This window comes from Dasypus novemcinctus, chromosome X (genome assembly GCF_030445035.2).
Source record: "Dasypus novemcinctus isolate mDasNov1 chromosome X, mDasNov1.1.hap2, whole genome shotgun sequence".
In the NCBI taxonomy this organism is placed as follows: domain Eukaryota; kingdom Metazoa; phylum Chordata; class Mammalia; order Cingulata; family Dasypodidae; genus Dasypus; species Dasypus novemcinctus.
In genome coordinates, this window is record NC_080704.1 from 189240401 (window position 1) to 189266880 (window position 26480).

General features: G+C 41.5%; 1 protein-coding gene, 1 non-coding gene and 1 pseudogene across 4 annotated transcripts in view; all 3 read right to left on the bottom strand.

Moving 5' to 3' along the window:
* Positions 1-26480, bottom strand: part of LOC101420875 (zinc finger protein 705D-like) — a 152672-nt gene that overhangs the window by 69119 nt on the left and 57073 nt on the right. Inside the window, exon 7 of one of the 3 annotated variants that reach the window (XM_058292014.2) lies at positions 8923-11207. The exons of 1 other annotated variant lie outside the window; for it this stretch is intronic. In XM_058292014.2, coding sequence (XP_058147997.1) covers positions 11202-11207 — 6 coding nt within the window. In that variant the 3' untranslated portion in view covers positions 8923-11201. Of the gene's footprint in view, positions 1-8922; positions 11208-18592; positions 24917-26480 lie in introns of those variants that run through there. One more of the 3 variants, XM_071213094.1, reaches the window with a different exon arrangement.
* On the bottom strand, positions 15184-18288 carry LOC101419998 (small acidic protein pseudogene; annotated as a pseudogene).
* Positions 24686-24792, bottom strand: LOC111766163 (U6 spliceosomal RNA). Its single transcript, XR_002798277.1, has one exon. It is a non-coding gene; the product is annotated as a U6 spliceosomal RNA (small nuclear RNA).

The following is a 26480-nucleotide window of genomic DNA, read 5'->3' on the forward strand; positions in this document are numbered from 1 at the left end:
CAAGGACACCTCCAAATACATGAGGCAAACACTGGAAAAACTACTTGAAAGAATAGATGCCTCTACAATTATAGTGGGAGACTTTAATACACCACTGTCAACTTTGGACAGAATATCTCAAAAGAGAATCAATAAAGTAAAAAAAAAACTTGACCAGTATATTAGAGGAGCTGGATCTAATACACATATACAGATCATTACACCCAAATACAGCAGGATATACATTTTTCTCAAGTGCACATGGATCATTCTCCAAGAGAGACCATATGCTAGGCCACGAAGAAAGGCTCAATGTATTCAGAAAGATCAAAATCATACAAAATAATATCTCTGACCACAGTGGAGTGAAACTGGAAATCTGCAAGGGGCAGAGGCCCAGATTTCATACCAAGATATGGAAATTCAAGAGCACACTCTTAGAAAAAGAGATAATCAAAGAGAAAATCTCAAAAGAAATTAATAACTACCTTGAAACTAATGAAAATGATAACACAACATACCAAAACTTGTGGGATGCAGCAAAAGCAGTACTGAGAGGGAAATTTATAGCCATAGATTCATACATCAAAAAAGAAGAAACAGCAAAAATTGAAGAACTAACTGCACATTTGGAGAAATTAGTAAAAAAAAACAAAGTAACACCACAGGATGAAAAAAGAAAGAAATAACAAAGATAAGAGTAGAACTAAATGAAATAGAAAATAAGAAAGCACTTGAAAACATAAACAAAACCAAGAGCTTGTTCTTTGAGAAGATCAGTAAAATTGACAAACACGTAGTGAGACTAACAAAGAAAAAAAGAGAAGATGCAAATGCACAAAATAAGAAATGAGAAAGGAGATAAAACCACTGACCCCACAGAAATAAAGACTATCATAAGAGGATACTTTGAAAAACTGTATTTCAACAAAAATGACAATTCAGAGGAAATGGACAAATTCCTAGAAACACATAGGCAGCTTATATTGATGAAAGAAGAAATTGATGATGACAACAATCCAATTTCAAGTAAAGAGATAGAATCAGTCATTAAAAGCCTCCCAAAAGGTGGCAGACTTGGCCCAGTGGTTAAGGCGTACGTCCATCACATGGGAGGTCCATGGTTCAAACTCCAGGCCTCCTTTACCCGTGTGGAGCTGGCCCATGAGCAGTGCTGATGCACAGAAGGAGTGCTGTGACACATAGGGGTGTCCCCCACATAGGAGAGCCCCATGTGCAAGGATTGTGCCCCATAAGGAGGGCCTCCCATTGTGAAAGAAAGTGCAGCCTGCCCAGGAATGGTGCTGCACACACAGAGAGCTGAAACAACAAGATGATGCAACAAAAAGAAACACAGATTCCCATGCCACTGAAAACAACAGAAGTGGACAAAGAACACCCAGCAAAAAGACACAGACAACAGACAACTGGGGTGGGGGTGGGGAGGGGAGAGAAATAAATAAATAAATCTTTAAAAGAAAAAAAAAAAACCTCCCAATTAAGAAGAGCCCAGGGCCAGACGGCTTCACAGGTGAATTCTACAAAACATTCCAGAAAGAACTAATGCCAATCTTGCTGAAACTCTTCTAAAAATTCAAAACAGAAGGAACACTACCTAACTCATTCTATGATGCCAACATTACCCTACTACCAAAGCCAAACAAAGAAACCACAAGAAAGGAAAACTACAGACCAATTTCTCTAATGAACCTAGTCACAAAAATAATCCACAAAATATTTGCTAACCATATTCAACAACACATTAAAACAAATTATACACCATGACCAAGTGGGATTCATTTTGGGTATGCAAGAATGGTTCAACATAAGAAAATCAATCAATGTAATATACCATATAAACAGACTGAAGGAAAAAAAAATCACATGATTATATCTATAGATGCAGAAAAAGCATTTGACAAAATACAGCACACTTTCTTGATAAAAACACCCCAAAAGATTGGAATACAAGGAAATTTTCTGAACATGATAAAGAGTATATATGAAAAACTCACAGCCAACATCATTTACAATGGTGAAATCCTAAAATCCTTCCTGCTAAGATCAGGAACAAGACAAGGATGCCCACTCTCACCTCTTCTATTTAACATTGTCTTAGAAGTACTTGCTCGAGCACTGAGGCAAGAACCAGAAATAAAAAGCATTCAAATTGGAAAGGAAGAAGTCAAAATTTCATTATTTGCAGATGACATGATCCTATACATAGAAAACTCTGAGAGGTCTACAACAAAATTCTGGAACTCATAAATGATTAAATGAGTTTAGTAAAGTCGCAGGTTATAAGATCAATGTGAAAAATCAGTCACATTTCTGTACACCAGTAATGAGCAAGCTCAGGAGGAAATCAAGAAACAAATACCATTTACAACAGTCAATAAAAAAACAAATACCTAGGAATAAATTTAACTAAAGATGTAAAAAACTTATACACAGTGAACTATACAACACTGTTCAAGGAAATCAAAGAAGACCTAAATAAATGGAAGACTATCCCCTCTTCATGGATACGAAGACTAAATATCATTAAGATGTCTATCCTACCAAATCTGATCTACACATTCAATGCAATCCCAATAAAAATCAACACAGCATTCTTAAATGAACTAGAAAAACTAGCTATGAAATTTATTTGGAAAGGAAAGAGGCCCTGAATAGCCAAAGACATATTAAAACAGAAAAACAAAATTGGAGGAATCACACTACCTGATTTCGAAACATACTACAAAGCTACATTAGTGAAAAAAGCATGGTATTGGCACAAGGAGAGACACACAGACCAATGGAACCAAATTGAGAGTTCTGATATAGTTCCTCATATATATAGTCATATAATATTCAAAAAAGCCACAAAACCCTCTCAACTGGGAAAGAATGGCCTATTCAACAAATGGTGCCTGGAGAACTGGATATCCATATGTAAAAAATGAAAGAGGATTACCAACTCACACCTTATACAAAAATCAACTCAAGATGGATCAAAGACCTAAATATAAGAGCTAAGACCATAAAGACTTTGGAAAGCAGTGTAGGGAAGCATCTACAGGATGTTGTAATAGGAAATGGCTTCACGAACTTCACACCAAAAGCACAAGCAGAAAAAGAACAAATAGATAAATGGGATCTCCTCAAAATTAAAGCGTTCTGCACCTCAAAGGAGTTTGTCAAGAAAGTGAAAAGAGAGCCTATACAATGGGAGAAAATATTTGGTAACCATATATCTGATAGGAGACTTTTAACTTGCATATATAAAGAACTCATATCTTGAAAATAAAAAGACAACCCATTTAAAAATGGGAAAAAGTTTTAAACAGACACTTCTCTAAAGAAGAAATGCAAATGGCTAAAATGCACATGAAAAAATGCTCCAAATCTCTAGCTATTAGGGAAATGTAAATCAAAACTACAGTGAGATACCATGTCACTCCCATATGAAAAAAACAGAAGACTACAAATGCTGTAGAGGATGTGGTGGAATGGGAACATTCACCCACTGCTCGTGGGAATGCAGAAGGATCCAGCCATTCTGGAGGACAGTTTGGCGGTTTCTCAAAAAACTAGCTATAGATTTGCCATATGACCCAGCAATTCCACTTCTGGGTATATACTCAGTAGAACTGAAAACAAGGACATAAACTGATATATGCACACGAATGTTCATAGCAGCATTGTTCACTATTGCCGAAAGTTGGAATCAACCCAAATGCCCATCAACAGATGAATAGATAAATAAATGTGGTATATACAATAAACGGAATACTACTCAGCTTTAACAATGAATACACTACAAACACACATGATAACATGGATGAATCTTGAGAACTTTATGTTGAGTGAAGCAACCCAGGCATTGAAGGACAAATTCATCTTGTTGTGTCAGCTCTCCATGTGTGCAGCACCATTCCTGGGCAGGCTGCACTTTCTTTTGCACTGGGTGGCTCTCCTTATGGGGTGCACTCCTTGCACATGGGGCTCCCCTACGTGGGGGACACCCCTGCGTGGCTTGGCACTCCTTGTGTGCATCAGCACTGCACATGGGCCAGCTCCACACGGGCCAAGGAGGCCCGGGGTTTGTACCGCAGACCTCCCATGTGGTAGATGGATGCCCTAACCACTGGGCCAAGTCTGCTACCATGACTGGTTATTAAGAAAGTGGAAAATGGGGACAAAACCTGAATGAATACAGAAAGTTCATAAGGTTTATAGAAACGGAATTTTTGTGGTCAAATTTGGTAAGTTTTGATGGGTCTAGCTATAAAGTTATAAAAGAGTATCAAATAGTATACTGATGCAAAACTAAAATTTGGTTCTTTCTCTGTTAAAGTGACAAAGTTTCTTAAATAATTAGTCTGTTTCAGTAAAAGATTATTAGTTTTTCTCCTGAAAACTCAGTACACAAAGCAGAAAATGTTTTATCCAAATAGCTTCTTATACTTTAACCTTATCATGTTATTTGCTGTTTTAGAGAAATGTCTTCTCACTTTTAAAAGTACACAATGTTCAAACATGACCTTTAAAATTTTGCTTTCTCAATTTAAAACCCTGGAAAGTATCTTTTAATTTCACATTACTGAAAAAAGATTCATTCTTTCACCTTGTAAAAAGTGAAGAGCTAAAAATAGTTAAGTTCATTTGATATGTTATAAATTAAGAGATGGACTTCAGTGTTGCCAAACTTTCTTGTGCATTTAAACAAGGCCCCCCAGTGCTGTGCATGGTGCCTCTCCATTTGAGTTATTGTCTAGATTGGTCATTATGACTCTGAAAACAATAAAACTATCCGCTACATCACCTGCTCCTGCTTCTGAAGAAGATGGAAGTACACTGTTGCTTCAGACACCTGCAGCTCCCCTAGCCAGAGATGGCTTGCTCTCCAGGGCCAATGGTGCTGCACTATGCTGGCTGTGTGAAGGATATATCCAGTGGAACAATAGTTATCAGAGTAATGTGAGTAAAACCCAAATAGGCACAATTTGCATTATGGCCTGTTTCCATGGAGAGACATCATGTATGTTATTGTAAACCTGGAGCATAGATAGATTAACTGCAGCTCAAAGAGAAACTTGTGTGTTGCTTAGTGTTAAGTACTGTACTTGATTAACATAATATCTCCTCTATACTGGATCATAGTATTGAACATACTAAAACTTTTGGCAAACTTGGTTCATTTTCTAAGTAGTTAATGAACTTGTTTATGAGATAAAAGAATGGCTTTCTTAAATGTTGCCTTTATTTTGCTTACCATATGCTTTTCTTTTTGTTGCCTATATTTTTTTTGTGAGTTTATGTGTAGAGCATCCTCCAAAATGATATGAAAAGTTTCTTCACCCCTAAAAAGCAGAAAACAACTACAGAAGATGAGCCCATTGCCCATTTTCCTTTTCTGAGGAATATTTACAAAATACATTTTAAGAATAAGAAGAGTGTAAACAAAAGAGTTTGTTTACAGCTGGGAAAATGTGATTACCAAAAATTTCTTCTCTTAAAAAACTCTGAAAATTCTAATATACTGATTAAACTAGTTTTCTATTAATCTAATTTTAGAAGTTTAATCTTTGCACTTAGTTACTGAAGTATATTAGCAAGGCTTTCTCATTTTTGTTTACAGGGATAAGATAATGTCTCAAAGCAAAACAATTCAGACTGCTGTCAGGAGCAATTTATGACCCAGTAAATCTCTAACTTTTCTCAGGAACAAAAGGCTTGATATCTTTCAGCACTTGGCATAACAATATCTAAACTGTAACTTATTAGCCACTGAAATCAATGACAATTGAACATGCATGAGCCAATGCAGTATTGACAAATTTCATGTACCCTTCTCATAATACCCCTGGCATCACAGCATCACTTGTTTTTTTTTTCCTTGTTTTTCTTCTCACCTAAATCTTTTCTCTTTTTTGCCTATAAAAATGCTAGCTAACATTTTCACTTTGAACTGCTTTTGGGAAGTTTCCCCTAATCTTTGCTAGAGTACTTGCAATAAATTACCTTCTCATTGAAACATGTTTCTCCCTTGTAGCACCAGATCAGGCAGATCCTTCTTTTGAAATGAGCTTTGCATATAGTAACACTCCTGCACAGCCTTTGCAGACAGATAAGCTGTAATGGTAGTTAATTGATTTGGATGTAGCATCTTTACTTTTCTGGGTGGATCACTGAGCCTGTTCACCTCCAGAGGCTTTGGCCCTCCGTGTTGGCTCTCTGTCCTGATAAACATGAATTCAAAGAGGACGAGTGTCCAGGCAGTTCTTGCAGAGATGGTGTCCATTTCTCAAGTGACAGAAACAGGAACATCATCTGGAACTTTATCCTGGACTCTAGCAGATGAGCTATTCCCCAACCATGGGGTCTCACTAGGGACCACTCATGTCAAAAAGTGTAAGAGTGAGGCAGCAGAAAAAGTGAGAAAACAATGATATCAGTAGATGTACATACCACAGAGATCCAAAGTGTGTGTTGGGGGCTCCTTGCAGGAGAGGAAAGCTCATGAGGCACCTCCCCTGGTGGTCTCGACTAACCAGACTGGCAAGGCAAGTAGGCAGTGTCTAATAGGGGGCAGGAAGGAGTATGAACAACTATGTCCCAAAGAGTGTGAAAATTTTTAATTCCATCCAGGCCTTCCAGATCTAGCTTCCTAACAGTGTATGTGCCAAGGAGGAAGTGTGTGCTTCACTGAACAGTGAGTTAGCTTGGTATATAATCATCCTGTTTCTGTATTTACCATGTCTTGACTAATTTTGAACTTTTTGTCTGAATCCCATGGATATCAGGGAATGGTAACACAGGTACACTATGTGTAGTAGAGGGATGTTTGGCCCATTGTTCCTGTGAAGGAAGGAAAAGGAACATTTCTTGCATAAACTATAACGGTTTCAAATTTCTCTGCCTTAGATGTAATCTCCATAATTTTATAGGCTACTAATAAAATAAATTAACATTATACATACTAAATCTTTGAGATGATGAAAATCATTAAGAACTTTAAGATTTTTTTGTATTTTATTTGCTATTTTAAAACTATCATTATTATTTCATATTCTTATTAATTTTATTTGGTTATTTTCTTGGCTTCATCTTTGGAGAGGTTTTGGATCACAGAAGGGTCACAACTCTGGCAGGGGAGGATCATTGGTGCAGGGTGTTGGTAATGGGGGATGCATGGAAGAGGGTTCATTTGGGGCATGCTTTTAAGGCATATGAATGTGTTCAAGTTTTCAGGGAGCTTTGTCACAGTGGGTGGAGATCCACACAATAACTGAATTGAATTCCCACCCTGTGGAGTTCTGCTACATTCTCTAATGGGACAGCAAGAATCTCCTGAGGTCAGGAAGTGTGGCTTGTGAAGGAGGATGGACCATTGCACCAGGACTATGATATTAATGAACCTTTTCTTTTGAAATTGAAACTTAACCTAGTATTATATATTGCCTAAGAGTTACCTCCTGTGGCCTCCTTGTTGCTCAAATGTGACCAATGTCTAAGCAAACTCAGCATATAAATGCACTACCTTCCCCCCAGTGTGGGGCATGACTCCTGGGGATGAGCTTCCCTTGTATTGAGGGATTATTACCACCACCAACTAGCAGTGTGCCTGGATAAAAGCCTTGACCAACAAAGGTAATGGTAAATACAAATGAGTTTCTTATGGCTAAGAGACTTCAAAGTGAGTTGGGAGGACATTCCAGAAGTTGCATTTATACATACCTCAGCAGGATCTCATTGACTGCCACAGTAAATAGTGCCTCAAATAGCAGGCTCCTGAGGGATCTAGCAATATCCAGGCACTACATGCAGGCAGGCAGCTCAGGAGTTTAGCAGACTTCCAGTGAGAATTACTGAAATTTATGCTCCCCAGTGTGACAGAGTTGGACTCAGTTGTGGTTTTCCCTACACATGACTCCTCTGCCCCTTCTAGTTGAACCTATATCTAGTACTATATTGATAGGTATATGTCCAAGAGACTTAAATCTTTGATCCATCCATGTGCTAACTGGGTCCTGAATCTTAATGGAGTTGCCACACGTACTCTCCAGTTCACTGAACTCACCCAGGACAACTAACAAGGGGTTGATGGACAATTCTCATCCAAAGGAAAAAGGGTTTAGATGAGATCTTTCCAGCTTTTTTTCAGTAGCAGCGGGCCTACCACAATCTACCCTAAAGCTAACCAACTGTGTAAAAGAATTCAAGGACAAATGCTGTTGGCCATCAGCTACTGGAGAATGCAGCCTCTGAAGGCAACTTGCATTTCTCACACTTGTGGTCTAGTATGTCATGGCTGGTCCATTTTGGGGTCTACTTACCACCATCTTCTTTATCCTTTTAGTAGGACAGTGTAATTTAAAGTCTAACTAAGTTTATTTCTTTCAAGATCAACACCCTCCAGAAAGAGATATTAATTATGTGGGATTTCATCCAATTCCCACCATGGTGCCAGACCTGTCTTTCCTCAACCTCAATATAATAGCCAGTGGATTTTATACCCTTCCAGGCAGGGACTTCTCCCCCTAACCAGAAGGAAGTAGCTAAAGAAGAATGACCACTGCCCTTCAGCTCCCCTTTAAGAACAAGGGTGTAAGGTCTCTGAGGGGGGACTTGAGGCATGTTAGTATAGCGAAAGAGGGAAGGCAGCTGTACCTGACAGAGAACATGGCCATAGACCCTGCCCACAAACCGTCTGCTACTGAAAAAAGCTGGAAAGATCCCAACTAGACCCTTGTCACAAGGTCCAGGGTCAAGGGGAAGCCCCAAGTAACTCCAAATAACAGCTTCTCCATTGGGCCTCTGAGAGTTAACAGGTGTGGCACCTAATCAGAACAGCAAACAGCTGGGGCACCTTCCCAACATTAGGAAAAGGGAGGAGAAAAGGCTTTAAAAAGGTCTAACCTGCACATCTCACCACATAGCGTGCTCAAACCCATGTTTTGGGTTTTGTTAGTTATCTCATTTCTAGTTTTCTTATTTCTTAATAGACGCTTTACTCTCTTGTCTACCCTATAGCATGTCCTTAAGTTCTTTTATGTGACATAGTCAAGAACCTAGACACCCAGAACCAGAACATTCTCCTAACATGGGACGTGTATAGGATGGGGTCCAGGGGCAAAGGGTAGGTGTGTTCCATTGGCCTATCCCTGTTGTTCCAGGGAAGGCAGGGAAGGCCAAGGGTGGTCCCTGGTGTTCACCATTTGCTTGCAGATGCCAAGATGTAAAGGACATGTTGGCTGAAAAGGAGCCTAGCAGATGAGGGGGATTGGCCTCAGAAGTCTGGATCTCCACTGTCCTTGCCAGGTGTGGGCTTGAGCAGGCCTGGGAGCTCTATGTAAGGGCTAGGATGCAGCTACCTATCTGTGCTGTTGTGGACAGAGTTACAGTTGAGATGACCATGCAGATGGGGGAAGGAACATGAGGTGCTGACTAGACGAAGCCATTCTCTGATTGGTGGTGATCTAAAGAAGAGGAATAGAGAGATATGCATCTAGCAAAATGATCTGACATTCCCAGATGGTCTCTCATCCAAGTACTAACCAGGCCCTACCCAGCTTTGCTTCAGAGATGAGAGACATCAGTCATGTTCAGGGTGGTAGTGCAGAAAGCTGTGTTTGCCATAGCCTGTAACTTCAAGAGTCTGTATGGACAATGCTGTGAAGACTCACCCAGCATGAGGAACTGAAGGTACTTAGTTCCTGGCCCCTGCTTGCTGCCAGCAGCCACAAGGGCACCCTGGTGCAGCACTACACCTCCTGTTTAGTTTGTACCTACACCCTTGGGTGACATGGGCAGCAAAAAAGAAAGCCAGGTGGTGAGACCACTCTGCAGTGTCTGGCTACCCAGAGAACCAGAGTCTAAGGGCAACTGGGGGTCACAGACACTTCACCAGGCAAGTTACAAAAGGAGATCCTCTGCTTTGCTTCTGAAATCCCACCAGGCCACACATCTTCAGGGGTTATGCCCTTGGCTCTGCTGTGCCCTGCCAGCTTAGCTCAGTTCCTAGAAGGGCCCCCAAACACAGCCAACAACCACACCCACCCCTTTCCCAGTCCATGAATGCCCCTGCATACACTGCAGGAGCCCAGTATTCCTCAACCATTCAACCAGAACCACCAGCACTACTGCTGAATCCCCAAGCTGGCAGCCACACAGCACAGGTGACCCTTCCTGCTGGGTCTATCCAAGAGATTTGACTGAGCACACCAGGCCAGGGTGAACTGGAAGCCACATATCTTGTTTTCTGCCCAGGTCTCAGGAACATTTCTTCTCTAGCTAGCCCACTCTGGGCTGTCCCCTTGCCTATATTCCCACTGGGGGCACACTTCCCATCTGGCACCTTACTCTGGGTGAGTCCACAGTACCCCTGCTATAGGCCAGCTTTGGGTGAGCAGAAGTGGGATTCCATAAGGTGGTGCTCAGGCAGAGGCCACTTGGTGCAATAGGCAGAGTCGCCACTCACACTTCCCAGGTCTTTGTTGTATGTGGACAAGCTTCCTCAGAAAGGCCCTTTTAGCTCTGAGCTGAGGCCCCAGGGTTGGCAGTGGGGTTAGGGGAATATGCTGACCCACCACACCACTCCTATCCTGACAGGGTTCTCCTCTGGCTTCCTTCTGCCAGAGTCCTGCAGGCCTGTGCTTGTTCAATTTTTCTTGCAATTGTGTCTCAGCATCTCCAGAAGTATTTACCCAAATACAACAGGTAGTTTCGCAATGTTGTTAACATAAGCACAGCTCTTTCCGATACAAGGGTCTGCCAGATATGGTGCACACAGGAGAAACACATCTTACAGAGAGAAGGCGATTTGTTGCAAGTGCACAAGCAAGGACCTGGGGGAATCTTCTCCAAACCAGTTCAAAGTGAGAATGGAAGCTAGGGTTTTACAGGCAAAATAAAAAGAAAATGGGATAGGTGAGAAAAAGACAAGTTAAAAAAAAAAAGTGATGCTTCCAGGGGTCTTGTGAGGGGAATATGTGCAAACTCTCACTTCTGCATCTTCTCAAGCATATTAAGCATGCCCTTGGTTTAGCCAGGTTAAAAAAAAAAAAAAACACAGTTTAGATATTGACATGCAGGTGTCTAGTCCAAGGTTTTTGTGATTCCTTTCTCAGCCAACCACCCAAGGATATCAAGAAGTTTTGGTCTCTTGAGGACAGTTACAGATTTACTGAGTTCTTCTGAACCCATTCTGTCTCGTTTTGCTTTGAGACATTATCTTATTCCTGTAAACGAAATTGAGATTTTCTGGTTAGTATCCTTTGGGGAACTAAGTGCAAAGAGTAAAATTCTAAAATTAGATTAGGAGAAAACCTGAAGAATTAGTGTATTAAAATTTTCAGAGCTGCTTAAGAGAGGAAATTTTTAGTAAGCACATTTTCCAGCTACCAATGGCAAAAACGAGTCCTTGTTCAGCTAATATATAATCAAGTTTGACAATGCTATTGTCTAAAAAAGTTTAGACAATGAATCAAAAGCCTGTTGCTATGCAGTTCTGGCTCTGGCAGTAGATTAAGTTCTCCTAATGTGATTGACAGATTTCTAATTATGTTTTCATTTATCTTGACCTCAAGCCAAGGTAGCAACCATCTGCCAAAAGAGGCAAATCCAGGATCATGAAATCCCTGGGTAAAACCTTTTTGTCTGATAATATAGATTGTGGTGACTAGTCCAGTGAGAAATTTCATAAACATTATAAACTCCCAAAGGTGCAGGAAGGATAGCAAGTGCACATTGCCCAGACATTCACCAGCTATTAAAAGCCCAGGCAAATGCATTGTCAAAGCCCTTGTAATATTTACCAAAAGGTAAAAAAGTTTAAAAAAAAACAAGAAATTATATTCATGCAACCTATCTGCAGGAAAGACATTTCTAAGATCATGTCATCAGTAAGCATCAATACAGTGGACCTTGTTTTCCAAATAGTTACCTGGGGATGGAATAAGTTAGGAATTCAGTACAATCAACTGACTGTAATTATGTTAGGGATTGAATGCTAACCCACCAAAAATCTCTAATAGTTTGAAATTAGGGGAAAATTAAACTGAATGCAAACCTCTAACTGGATTTCTTGTAAAAAGACAATTGCATAAACATCATTCACATAAACTTTAAATCATCTTGAATCTCAAACTTGAATAGATAGCTTTGCAATTGGGATGCTATAATAAAGCAAATCTCCATGTATGGAGGAGAATAATGTGTATATGAAACTAACATGGGCAAGATTTTTGTTGGATAATATCACTAGAGAATTAGTCTAGGATTCATATGTAGGGAAATGTAGCAGTTTGATATAACTGATGAATTCCAAAAAGAAATATTGGATTATGCTTGTAATCTGATCTGTACCTGGGCATGATTGAGTTATGATTAGGGCATTGAGCCCCCACCCCTTGGCAGGTGGGGACTCACAGATAAAAGGCATGGCAAAGAACAGAGTTGAGGGCTTTTAATGTTGGAGTTTTGATTTTGGAGTTTGACACTGAAGACTTAAACTGGAGCCCTGGGAAGTCAGTACATGGAGGAAAGAGAAGCCAGCCCCAGGAAAGAAAGGAAACGTGAACCCAGAGAGAAGCAAGACCCTGGAAGGGAAGAACCCAGAAAGCCTGAACCCTCACAGCCATCAGCAGCTGTCTTGCTCCAACACATGGAAATAGACTTTGGTGAGGGAAGTAACTTATGCTTCATGGCCTGGTATCTGTAAGTTCCTACCCCAAATAAATACCCTTTATAAAAACCAACCCATTTCTGGTATTTTGCATCAGCACCCCTTTGGCTCACTAATACAAGAAATGAAGACTTTCATGTATGTGGATGAATATTTTATAGTCTTTCATTGAATTCCCCATAGTAGACATCTTACACCCAAAATAATTCCTTTAGATGTAATTATTTGCAAGAAGATTCCACATACAGAACCATAGTAACTCAACATGCATTAATTGACATGTCAAATAAACCATATTTCAGTAAACTACTTGGAAAATATTCATTTACAAGTGATCTTTTGATCAACATAAGCAAAATCATACTAGAAGTATATCGTATGAATGTCATTGAAGTGCTGTAGCCTTTACTGAAATCTCAGTTCACAAACAATACAGTGAAACTTGCTTTGGAGAGAAATTATAAGGTTGCCTTCCATGTGGGAAAGTTCTCCTTAGATTTTTTCATGTTAGGCAACATGAGATAATTCACAGAGGAAAGGAGCCCTATGAATGTCATGAATGTGTGACAGTCTTCATTCATTGCTTTTCACAAAAAGAATTTGAGAGAACTTACATTGAGGGAAACCATATAAATGTCATCTATGTGGGAAAGCTTTCACTCATAGTTCTGCCCTCAGGTCACATGAGAGAAGGTGAACAGGACAGGATCTCTAAGTATAATTTAAATGGGAAAATCTCAATTTTTCTAACCTTCAGCAACATAAGATCAATCAAACTGAAGAGAAACCCTAAGAATGTCATCAATATGGGAAAGCCTTTAGTCAATATTCTGACCTTAGATGGAATGAGAGATGTCATTCTATAAATCCTTTGAATATGAAAGTTTTCAACAATAGATATCTCTTTAAAGAAGTCCCTTTAAACACACCGGAGAGCTCACATACTGAAGAAACACTGTCTGCCATCAATAGGAAAGTGCCCTTAGTCATTAATAATAATTAAGATAATCTAAGGAAATTCATAAGGCACAGAATCCATATGAATGTCCTCTATGTCCTCTATGTAGTAAAGTCCTTAGAAGATGGTCTAATGATATACCATATGAGAGAATTCACCATATAAACCAATGGAAGTGGAGAGTCAGAGTAATCAAATGTGAGAAATTATGTGTTTGTACTCAATATAAGAATGCCACAATTTATAATTTAAATAAAATAAGTGAATTCCACAAGGGTGAAATACAAGGACTGTAATCACTGTGCACTATTGATGTAGGCTATGGGTGGGGGGCTGTGCATCTCTTCATAGATAACCTAAGCTGTGTGTATCTAATGGTGGGAGCTGCAGCCCAGTCCTGCCCTTTGTAACCATACCAACCACTCCAGTCCTGGGGGGGGGGGGGGGGGGAGACAAAGCTCTATAAATTTAACTATTCCAGGAAGATAAAAAACAAATGTTAAAAACTTATCTGGAATGTATAGAGTTCATGTTAAAAGCTTACCCAGAATGTATAAAGTTCATGTTAAAAGCTTACCCAGAATGTAGGGGATATATGTTAATTCAAACTTATTGAGCACTGAAATAACCATTTAACTCTTCCTCTGTATCTGCATAAAAAGAACTCAGAAATCTTATTCAGGGCTTGGGTTTTGGATAAGAAGCTCCAGAGCCCCGCCGGTTGTAAATAAATTTGTTTTTTCCTTCCCAAACTTATTACTGAGTCCTGGCCTTTTCCATATGCAATAATTGAACCTCTCTCAATGTCAACAACATTATCACTCAAACATAAGCCTTGGTGTGCTAAATAAAACTTAGTTTAGGGATAACTATGAAAACATGAAATTGCTAAGTGGATAAAACCCCTTGGGGGTGTTCCAGAAAGTTCATAATGGAGAGTGTTTTCAAAGGGAAATTATTTATTCAGTGATTGGGGAGCTTATATCTTTTTTTTTTTTTAATGGGAAACTGCTTTCTTTTTATTTAGGTCTTATGGAGAAAATGAACCTTGGGCACATATTACCTTTTAAAAAAAATCAGTTTTACGTATTCTTATATAGCTAGCACCAAATGACCAGAGAAATAATTTATGTAAAAACTGGCCAAACTTTATCAAAACTCTAACATATGATATAATTCAAATTATATAAAGACAGCTTGGGTTCATAACATTCCAAATGTATGACAGTTTTAACTGCCGTAGCAGGTGAGAATGTACTTGGTCTCATGTCGCATTGGTCCAAAAGAGTAGAGTTGAATTAGTAAGACTAAACTAAGTACCTAATTTTTAGTTAACGTTAATTTAGATTGTTACTGTCAGGTGAAGTATCCATGATGCACAGTTCTACTATAGCAATGTCTCATGGAAGAATAATATTTTTCATGAATGTATCACAGTATCAAACATTTTATAAGAGAAAAATATAAAGGAACAAAAAATGATGAACAGCTATCACAAACAAAGAAAATCACAAAACATTACCTGTTTCAAAAGGTCTCCCCAATAACTGCTTAGAAGGGGTAAAAAGGTGAGGTTAGAGGATTGATGATGCTAATATGAAAGGAAGCTAAGTACTGTCTTTATTTCTTATTTTACATAACTCTTACTCTTTACAAAAATGGTTATAGTCACATCCATAAAAGTGTAACCCAAGGCATCTGAAAGCAAACACTCTTTGTAATTATTTAAAAGAGCCTTTTTAAAAATTATAATACAAAGGTCTGTGCTCTATAAGCAGTCCTCCACTGTGCCTTATAACAATAAGGGTTACTTTCAATACAAAGCTTTAGTGTTTAGTTATGAGAACCACTAGATTTAACAAATATCATTTAATAATTGTTCTTTGCATCTTTTTGGTTTTTGGGATCCTCCACTTCATCAGGGTGTTCAGTAGCTTGGAGCTCTTCAGCATATTCTTTTTTTTCTGACTCTGAATCACTTTCAGAGTCATCTGGACTTTCAGGATCAGGAGAATCATTATCATCATCTCCAGCCACTTCACCCTCTCCATCATGATCTTTTACCTCACTGAAGCCAAGTCCACAATGTCTTTGATATCTTCCTGGTAATTTACTGTCCATACTCTGCTGGTATTGAGACTCCAATTCTTCATTAATTTTCTTGTCTTCTTCCCCTGTTTGGAAGTGAGATATTGATTTGTGATCTCCTATAACAAGATGACCAGTATGTTCCTTCTTTCCTGCATCCATTAGTCTCAAGGAGTTTTGTTTTCTTTCTTCATTATGTAAGTCTGCGGCCTCCCAAATGCTAAATCCAAGATCATCGTCTGGGAGGCTGAACGCTTCATCCCATGTGGGTGGAACTCCCTGGCAGCACTCATTGTTGTGAGGATCTGGACAGGAAATGCCAAAAACCCACTCACCCTTTTCCTCAGCCATCAAGGTATGAGCCTGCAACCTGCCACCCACCCAAGCAGCGCCACTCAAGGGGGATCTTATATCTTGTCTCTGTGAGGGCTATTGTTTGGACAAATGCTCAAGTATCTCAGGACCAAGTTATGAAAGTCAGTGGTGGAAATGCTATAAGTTTGGGAATAGGAGAATATGTGAAATTTTTTATTTCGAGGTCTTCTAAGGTAAATGAATATGATTCTATGGCTGCCTTGAATGGGCCAGTGGTGGATATTTCTTTAGTGATTAAATATCTAAAAAATAAAAACATATAGTTGATTTGTTTCTGATCTTTGAGGAACCAGTACTTCATTTCATTGACTAGATTTATCAGTGGGTGAGAGCATCCCACAGACAGCAACTCACTGAGCCAAGCAGAAGTCCAGAATGTTTCCCTTGTCTCTTGCTAGTGGCCTAATAGGGAGTATCAGTCTCAACCCACTGCAAAACTCATCTTGTTTGTTATAAAATAAGTAATAGATTTCCAAAACTATAATGCCCATATGCAATGCCATTATGATGGTACAGATGTGAAAATCCACTCCTTGACCTTAATTTTGGAAAATTTATAATCTGGAGTATCTCTCTAGATACCTTACAGTTAGTTTCACACATAATTTTAAAAGACTGCTGAATGCTTTCCTACTAAAATTGGAACTAACAGAGGTATTTCTGTTCTTACCACTACACCTCATATTTTATTAAATATTGAAAGAAAGAATGCTTTACCCTAAATAGAGACCAAGAAAAGGATGCCTTCTCTCATCACTTCAGTTATATATCAATATAATGGTGGACTTAGGGTAATAAATCAAAGAGTGGAAAGAACAATCAGAAAACCTGGAAAAGAAAACTGTTTTTGATTGTAGATGACATGACTGGGTATACAGAAACCACTACTAAATTAGCAAAAACTCTTTTTTAAAAGATTTATTTATTTCTCTCCTCTCCACCCCTCACCCTGGTTTTCTGTTCTCCGTGTCTATTTACTGCATCTTGTTTCTTTGTCCACTTCTGTTGTTGTCAGCGGCACAGGAATCTGTGTTTCTTTTTGTTGAGTCATCTTGTGTCAGCTCTCTGTGTGGGTGGCACCATTCTTAGGCAGGCTGCATTTTCTTTCACGCTGGGCGGCTCTCCTTATGGGGTGCACTCCTTGCACATGGGGCTCCCCTATGTGGGGGCCGCCCCTGCGTGGCACGGCACTCCTTGCATGCATCAGCACTGCACATGGGCCAGCTCCACATGGGTCAAGTAGGCCCAGGGTTTGAACCACGGACCTCCCATGTGGTAGACGGACGCCCTAACCACTGGGCCAAGTCCGGTTCCCAGCAAAAACTTTTATAGGTAATTAGTAACTTTACTAAGCTTGGAGTGTCCAGAGTTAAAATAAACTCCAATTTCTATATACTAGAAATTTAATGAAAGAGGAACTTTATGTTCCTGGGACTGTAATGGTGTCAGTGTTTCATGTCTAGTTCAGTGGTGGATCTACCCAGCAGTAGGAACAGTCATGGGAAATTCAGTTATTTCATGGCTGTCACTGAGGGAAAGTTCATTGTTCTCATCCTCCAGGTAGGAATTATCCTCAGACTCTCTCCCACCAGTATCTCCGGACTCATTGGGTGTGCAAAGCATTTTGAGGCATCCTGCATTGGCTATGTCATTCCATAGATGTCTATCATTATATAGCCCTTGCCCTTGATATCAACATGAGTAACATAGATTGTGCCTTTCTACAATTTCAGTTGTTTCCACAAGCCCCTTTGCCATACCTGGGAACTTTTGATTCTCCAATCATGTTCTGTCCATGTTCCTAACATGATATTGTTTATGATTCCCACCACGAGGCAGTAAACATTGCATGCATGTGTTTTGGGGTCCAAGTGTTCCAGGGTTAAGCAGACCACTCATAGTTCAGCACATTGGGTACTTTTCCTCTGTGCCATAGTTGGCTTATTGTCTTTCTGAGTCTAGGTATACAGCAGCTGCCACCCATGGCATGCCAATGGTTTCAGCTTGGCTTATCCATCAGTAAACAGCATTGGATGGACATCCTTGAACTGGGGCCCTCTGGATTCCAGTGCAGGGAGGGGAGGGCCTTCATCTCATATTACAACAGAATCGTTGTTGAGGGAGGGAGGCTTCTGCCACCACTTCATGTAAGCATGTAATTCTTTGGAGGCACAGGCAAGAACAGTCTTCAATTTACTACTTCATTTGATGATACTCTGTCATTGGGCACATCCTGGATATTGTCCTGATTACCCAGGACCCATTATCTGATAAGGATTTCAAGACTCAGGAGGATCTGAGAGCTCTTGGCAATCCTTACCATTTCTATTTCCACCATGGCCCAATAACAAGTCAGAAGTTTCCTTTGAAGCACGAGTTCTGAGTTTTGTCTGGTAACTATATGGCCTAAAAGCACGTAGCTCTGCTTTCCATATGACCCAATATAGTAATGCCAGGAGGGTGTGAAGATGTGGAATATGCTAGCACCAATATGCAAATAGCCTAATAAACCACTGGGCTTTCTTTTTGGATGTGGGTAACTTTAGGAACACTAAATTCTCTTGTACTGCCTCAGGGATTCAGTGATGACTAGAGCTGATATACCACCAAAGTAATTGACCTGTTGAACTTGCATCTTATTAGAATTTATGATCAAACCAAATTGTCAAATCCCACTTAGCAATGCTTGCTGTCTCTGGGGAGTTTGTTCCTTACATTGGCCCACCATCATGAGATCAACAATATAATAGGGCACTTGGATTTCTTTGGGAAGGTGTAGCTTACTCGAATCCTGTCCCACTAATTGATGGCAAATAGTGGTTGAGTTTAAATACACATGTGGCTGTTCAATGAAGATCCACTGTAGGCCTTGCCATTAGAAAGATAATTGATTCTGGTCTTCCTCTCAAAGTGGGAAGGCAAAATAGGTATTCACCAGATCAAAATAGTACATGAAACAGCAGGGGAAGCCACAATGGTTTCCAAGAGTGTCACAAATGTCTGGGACTGCAGGTGCCAAAAACAATACTTCTGCATTCAAATGCCAATAGTCTACAAATAGTTACCATGCTCCACTTGTTTTTTCCAATGGCCACAACAGGCTATTATAGATGGAGATGGTGGAATGGAGGACAGCTGCAGAAAGGTCTTTTATGACTTCCTTTTCTCCACAAGGAAGGAGTATTGCCACTGTTGGACAATGCAAAGAAGTGGGAACACTGGGAGGTCCTGAGTCCAGTTCACCATCAGCCATGATAACCAGAATTTGTTGGAATTGGGGAATTTTTACTTGTTGTCATGCTTGGGGTGTGCAGTGGTGCAGGATATCAATTCCTACAATGTGTTCTTGACAGGAAGTATGGCCACAGAGGTGGTCAGAGGCCAAATGGACCAACCAATAGGGTAGCAGTAACCTCCCATCCCAAAATCCTTGCAGAATGCCCAAGGTCTCCCCTCTTCATCTTCTGGAATGATAGTGACTTGGGTGTCTGTATGCAACAATGCTATAAAGATTTGCTCATTGCTCCCAAATTGTATATACATTGAGGCATATGGCCTAGGGTCCTGGAGGATTATTGGTGTTCTTGGCCACAATCCTCAGCTATTCTCAATTCAGTCATGTCTTGTTTAAAAGAATCCTCCCAGGGACCAGACTCTTCACTCACATTTGAAGGTGGAGGAAAGAGCTCTCCAACTTGCTCTTCCTCTACTCCCCATATTTGGCAATTGAGGGCAGGAGATCTGGAAGAGTTAGATTGCCCCTATTAAGCCTGTGGCCCTTATTCTAGCTTATATTTTTCCCAAAGTTCTCCACTGGAGATCTCATCTACATATTCCAGGTAGTTGAAGCCACAATCTCATTGACCTCAGTGTGTAACTATACAGCTAACTCCCTGGAATTCCTGGGTAGGTTCTCAAAGTTCAATTTATTGCCACACTTCCTCCATTGGGTGGAAACAACATGCTTATTCCCTCTACCTGTGGGCCTTTACCTCTACCCATTCTGGTAGGGCAGGGGTGAACCTTCAGTTTAGCCCACAAGAACATCAGTCCTGTTTTGTCCGAAATGCTCTTGTACAAACGGAATGCAAGGGCAATGAAAATAATGGCCAAAAAATCCCAAACATATCCACTCCATTCTGTACTTCCCCATGCACTCTGCTTGCCAGACTAAAACCTGTAGAGCAATTTGCTCTATAGTGCATATGGGAAGACAGGCTCAGGCACAACTTTTAGTAAATGAATACTTTATTCCTTGCACAGAATAAAATGTCCAAATTGTCCATAAGAGCAGGGCAAAAGATTCCATCATGGCCAGTCTCCCAGGAAGGCTAACTGCTTGTACCAGCATTGGAAGTTGACAGCTCTGTATGTTCCTCCCTGGAGAGGAGAGTCTTGTGCTGTTTGAATGTTCAGTATTTATATATCACAGCACGTGAGGATCTGGCAATGAGACTTCTCTCCCTGATAAGCAGTTGGGGCTATGTATTTCCAGTTTCTGCTTTCAAGGGACATTCATACCTTTCCATTAGACCCAACATATGCATCAGGCTTTGGAAAGGAAACATACTGAGGCATGCATACACAATAGAGGTGGGAATAGATAAGGGCTGGAAGATAGTCTCGAATGTGCTCCCTGTAAGCACCAGTTATTGTATATTGGGCTATTTTGTCATGTCCTGAAATAGTGTTGTTGCCCACTGCAACATTAAATTCAGGTGAGCTCAAAGGAAACAATCCTCAGAATCAAATCCCACCATTTTGCAACAGCAATCATGTGGAACTTCTTCCAGGGATGCTCTGGTGACATTTAGGCTTTCAATACAAAGGAAGATTTCCTACCCAAGGTAGAGACACTCTGTATGGGGAGTCCTTGGGCTTCTAAAGATGACTCCTATGGCCAGTGGACTCTATCCTTTCCTTCTCATCTATAGAGTTGTTTCCTTGAGACACTAGGCAAAAAAAAACAGTACACCAGTCTGGTCCACCATATTGACATTTTGGCTGGAACGATGTGGAGTGATGGTTAAATGCTGATAGAGCTGAAAGATTTGCTTAGGGCGATGGCTCCAGCAAAAGCCTCTATCAATTTGAACAAAGAACAAATTGCCCAGGAAACAGGCAGGTAGGCAGACAGGCAGGTAGAGAGGGAGACGGACATATCCAAGGGACCCAACCAACACAGGCCAGCAGGATTCCAGCATGAAGATACCAACAGGGACTGCCAGCAGCTGAAGCAAATCCCCCACACCCCTGGGCCTCCTTCCCTTGGGTTGGAGAGCTCAAGCTGGCTGCAGGTCGACCTTGTGCTCGGATTTGTTCTCCAGGATGAGGGAAGACAGGGCTGAGTATCCTGAGCTAATAGAGCTTAGAGTCAAATGGGTGGAGACCACTGAGAAACAGAGCAAGAAGTCAATCTAGCCATCTAGGAGGCTTGCAGTGGAAGGGCTCCCTTCTGAAGAGAATTCTGAAGTGTCCCCCAAGAGATAGCCCATTAGGAAAAAGAGCCCTCAAGAGGCAGGAAGTACCTGATGCAATCCCAAGGTCTTAGAAATGGTGTCAAATGTGTTCCACTCACCCTCAGGATGATCAGGAGCTCTGTGAATGCCCAGGGCAGAATCCACTGTGGCAGGGAAGCCTAGTGGGGTGGTGACCATGGGGGGTGTGGACAGTGTGGTTGAGGTCTTTTTTGGGGGTTGAAGTATTGGGTCAGCGCCATGTCTAACTCAACTGCACAACCAGGGCCATAGCTATAAGCCTCAAGGGCCTTTCCAACAGCAAAGTCACAGGAGATGGCAGTGGAGGCTCCACTCACTGCTCAGGACTCTAGAGGCTGCTGACAGGGAATCATGGGGAGACTCCAGAGCCACACATCTCCTCGCAGACACCTTGAGATATGCGTATCCAAGGCCATCTAAGTTCCAAGCTCCAGGGGCATCTCCTCCCAGTCACTCATGCCTTCAGATGACCTACTTCCAAGTATGAGTTCACCAGTCTCCATCACAGTCCCTGGCTGGGGTTTCCCACTATATTGGACCACATCAGAGTCATGATTTGTCTCCTATTGCTGAGTTGAACAGAAGCCCCATTTCAGTGTGTGTTGATTGAATTTGCATGGGTGGACCAGGTGAGATCTTGGTGCGTGGCTCCCCCAGCCCCAGCCCTCTGAGTAGATGTCAGCTTTCCACCTTGAGTAATTCTGGTTGGGCTCTGATGGCTGAGGACAGAGTCTGGACCGGAATATGTGTACTTATTTTATGGAGGTCAATAGCAAGAATGCTGTGGCCACCTGGACAGAAGGACACCTAGTGGGATGGTTGCACCCTATGGGAAGATAGGCATGGGGACAGCTTGGCCTGAGCTCCCTAGGAGTGATGTTCCTGAGGGTTGGGTGGAAAATGAGGCCTTGGGCATCCTCCTGACACTAGCCTGATGCATTCTATCAAGTCTGCTGTGTTGGTGGGGCCTTGACCAGGTGGGCTGCCCAAGGACATTCTAGGAAGGGCCTGCAGGGCTGGGCACTGGGCAGGCAATCAGTGTACAGTACTGGTTCTAGTTGGGTCACAGCAGGGATATGTGTGGGGCACTTTTGGGCTGGGAATGTGGGTGTGTGTGGTTGTACAGGGATGGGGTGCTTTCAGGGATTGAGCCAGGCTGAAAAGGGTGGGGAAGCACAGAGTGCCCAAGGTCACACAATCTGAGGATCTCTGACTTGGTGGGATGTCAGACTCCAAGTGGAGGCAAGCTTCTTTGGAAATTGCCTAGCAAAGGGCCTGGTACACCAGGGAGCCCTTGGCCTTGGGTTTGCTATATGGGTAGCTGGGCACTGACAGAGCCATCTCAATGTCTAGCCTGCTTTCTGGCTGCCACCCTGACCCTCAGGTTGTGAGCAAAACCCAGGAGTGAGGTGTACCATTCTGGCCTTGGAACCCAGATGACTGGTGGCCATTAGCAGGTCCAGTGGCCTAGATCTAGGCTCCAGGGGCCTATAGACCCTGCAGCTGGACAAGTTTTAGTGCCTTGGGCAGCACAGGCTCTTGAGGCTCCAGGCTCTGACAACCAGCATCTATGGCTATACCACCCTGAACATGTCTGATATAGATTGATGCCTGATTTCTAAAGCTAATCTGGGTGGGGTCTGGTTAGTTCTTACATGAAGACTGCTTGGGAATACTAAGTGTTGTAGGTTTTTGACAACAGCATTTCTCTCATGCATGCGTGCTCTCTCTCTCCCTCCCCTCTCCTTTTGGCAGCACCTACCCACAGCATAACTCCCTCACCAATGCCTCCTGTCTCTCTGCAACAGCCCTGCACTGGTACCATCATCTCTACCACACTCTATACCATTGGGGCACAGGTAGGCAGTTCTGTCCCAGCCACTCATTGGATCATCCCAATCAGCATAAGCTCCAGGCCTGGTAAGGGCAGCAGAGACCCCAACTGCAGAAGCAAAGAACCCTCACATGCTGGACCTCTTCTTGGTCATTGGGGCCCTAAGTCCCCTTGGCACCTGCATGCAAATGGGCCCAAAAGGAGCCACCCTTGACCTCTGTTGCCTTCACTGACACAGCATTGATAAGAGGGAACTATCCCTTCCCTTTGCAGCTGGGCCCTATCCTACACACTCCCATTGTACATCAGTCTCCAGAGTGTAAGACCCATCACCCATGCCTCAGGCCCTGTTAGACATGTTCATGACCACTGATCTCTAGCAAACATGCATGGCATTCTCAGCAATTTCAGAGTGCCCCCATGTAGATGAATGAGAACCAACACTCTTGGAAATAGGGAGACAAGCACACAGACATACCAGTGGCCATTTAGTCCTCCCACACAGACAGGCAGGTTTCAGAAGAGAAGATGCTATGAGAGACTGCCAGTGGCAGCAGTGGCACATCCTGGGGAATCGATCTAATTCCCAGCCCTAGGCCAGTGCCTTCCTCTCTTTGTCCAGTCCAAGCATGAACTTCTGGCTCACCAGTCCCTCTCGATCCTGAGTTCTCTTCATTGTCCACCAGTCACCCACTGGATCAGAGAGTCCAGGTCCAGGGCCTGAGACCTCCACCAAATCTGGCTGCAGATCTGAGCTTTCTTTGCTCCAGATCAGAGGGCCCAGGCTGGCTGCAGATCTGCCATGTGCTGAGATCCATTCTTAAAGATGAGAGGAGAGCTGGCTGTGTGGCTTGCTTTCATGGAACATAAGAGTTGAGTGGGTGAAGACCAGTGGGAAACAGAGCAGGGAACCGCTCTAGGGTAGGGGAGGTTTACAGAAATCAGGCTCCTTTGCAGGGGAGAATAAAGAAGTGCTTCTATGGCAAAGTAATAGTTCACTGAGAGATCACATAAGTGCCTGAAAGCACTTCAATCTATGCTTTCCCAAAGTCTTGGAAATAGCACACATTTTCCCTTCTCCTTTGTGCAGGACTTCAGGATCTCTGGATCCACCCAAATCAGAATCCACTGTTGCACTAAGCCTTACCTGGAATGGTGCCAGGTGCAGGTAGAGATGGGGTTGGCATGAATTTACTGGGTGTGGGTTGTGGGGGCAGCATCAGCCCAAACCCTACTGCAGACCCCAGGGCCATAGCTCTGTTCTTCAAGTCTTTTTTTTTTTTAATATGGAACACTTCACGAATTTGTGTGTCATCCTTGCACGGAGGCCATGCTAATCTTCCCTGTATTGTTCCAATTTTAGTATATGTGCTGCTGAAGTGAGCACCTGCAAGGCTTTTTGAAAGCCAGCCCACAGATAGAAAAGGTGCAAGAGGTGTGAGTAAAAGTCGAGTCCAGGACAGAGTGCTTATAGTACTCATGGAGGTTCAAAATGGCTGCTGAGCACATGACTGTAGATTAAGAAAAAGGATGAATATGGTTAAGCAGAAATCATCATTTTCCCAGTTTGGCAAGTCAAGGTATCTCAGCTTTCTTCTCTCTTTTTTTTTAAAAAGATATGTTTTATTTATGTATTTCTCACCAACCCCTCATTGTTTCCACTTGCATTATCTCGTTCTCATCCATGTTTCTTTAGGAGGTACTGGGAACCAAACCCTGGAACTCTGATGTGGGAGGGAGGTGCCTAATCTCTTAAGCCACCTTCCTTCCCTGCTTTGTTGTGTCTTTCATTATGTTTTTCTTCTTGTGTCAGCTTGCCACACCTACCTGTCATGCCAGCTCACTGTCTTATTTATGAAGCACCAGGAACTGAACCAGGGACCTCCCATGTTGTAGGTGGGAGCCCAATTGTTTGAGCCACATTGTTTGCCTCAGCTTTCTTCTTTATCCAACCTTCAGTTTTTATGATAGCTTTCTAAGGGGCTTGTGATTGTAACATTACAATTTTATAAATATGTTCATTCTTACTTTTGTACTTCAGTGTACAATTTATCTGAACATTGTTTTCATACAGTTCATGCATAAAAAGAAAAGGTCTCATTGGATTTTAACATTTTTATTACTCCTTTTAACATATTTATATTGTTATATTAGTTTTCCAGTTTTTCCAAACATTTAATTATTCAGGAACTCCAAGTATCTTAAATCCTTACCATATGTATCCCACATAGAGAAATGTCAGAATAAGGCACAGGAGTTTATTCCACCTTGTGTGTACACTGGTAACTGATAGCCATTAGATAAGTAGTTTGGATTGCTAGCTCTACAACCCTAAAGATATCTGTCATCTGTCAGAGCAATATTCTTGCATTTTCAAAGAAGAGTGGGTATGTATCAAATAGAGGTGAAGAACTAAGGTTTGTTCCTTTCCACCCACTGTGTTACAAATATGAAACTAATTAAGAAACATTCCACTCATCTCACAAGGTATCAGTAAGTACAGTAATCTCCACTTTTGGCAAGAATATGTGCGGATATTGGTTTAAGTACAAGGCATATGCGCCAGGGCACAGGTAACTCTCACATAAGGTTATATACCATAAACTATACAAACTGTGCCCTCAAAAATGATACATATCAGTATTTCTCTGATACAGATTTTGAAATACAAAATTAATTTTCCTACACTCAATCTCATATATTTGGTTGCAACTTATCCTTAGGATAAAGTCATTCTTTGCTCTTCTGAATGAATCACAGCCATTTAAATGAAAGATTATAGATAGTATCTTACTCTCAGCTTTCCCTCCCTGTCATTTCTGGTTCTTCTGATTTCAGTGAGGGTTTTGATGATATTCAATCTTGTCCAAAACATGCCTTCTAATGATTTGGGAATCTACTTTAAACCCCATGGCACAAGTATCCAAAGGTGGCTGACAAGTGAGAATGGCTCAGTTAACTTTTCTCCAACCGCTCAACTTCTCACCTTGTGCTACTATTTAGTCTTTCACCCCTTATTTCTTATGCCAACTCATCTACACTCCCTCAAAGGACCTACTCATTTTTAACTAAAAA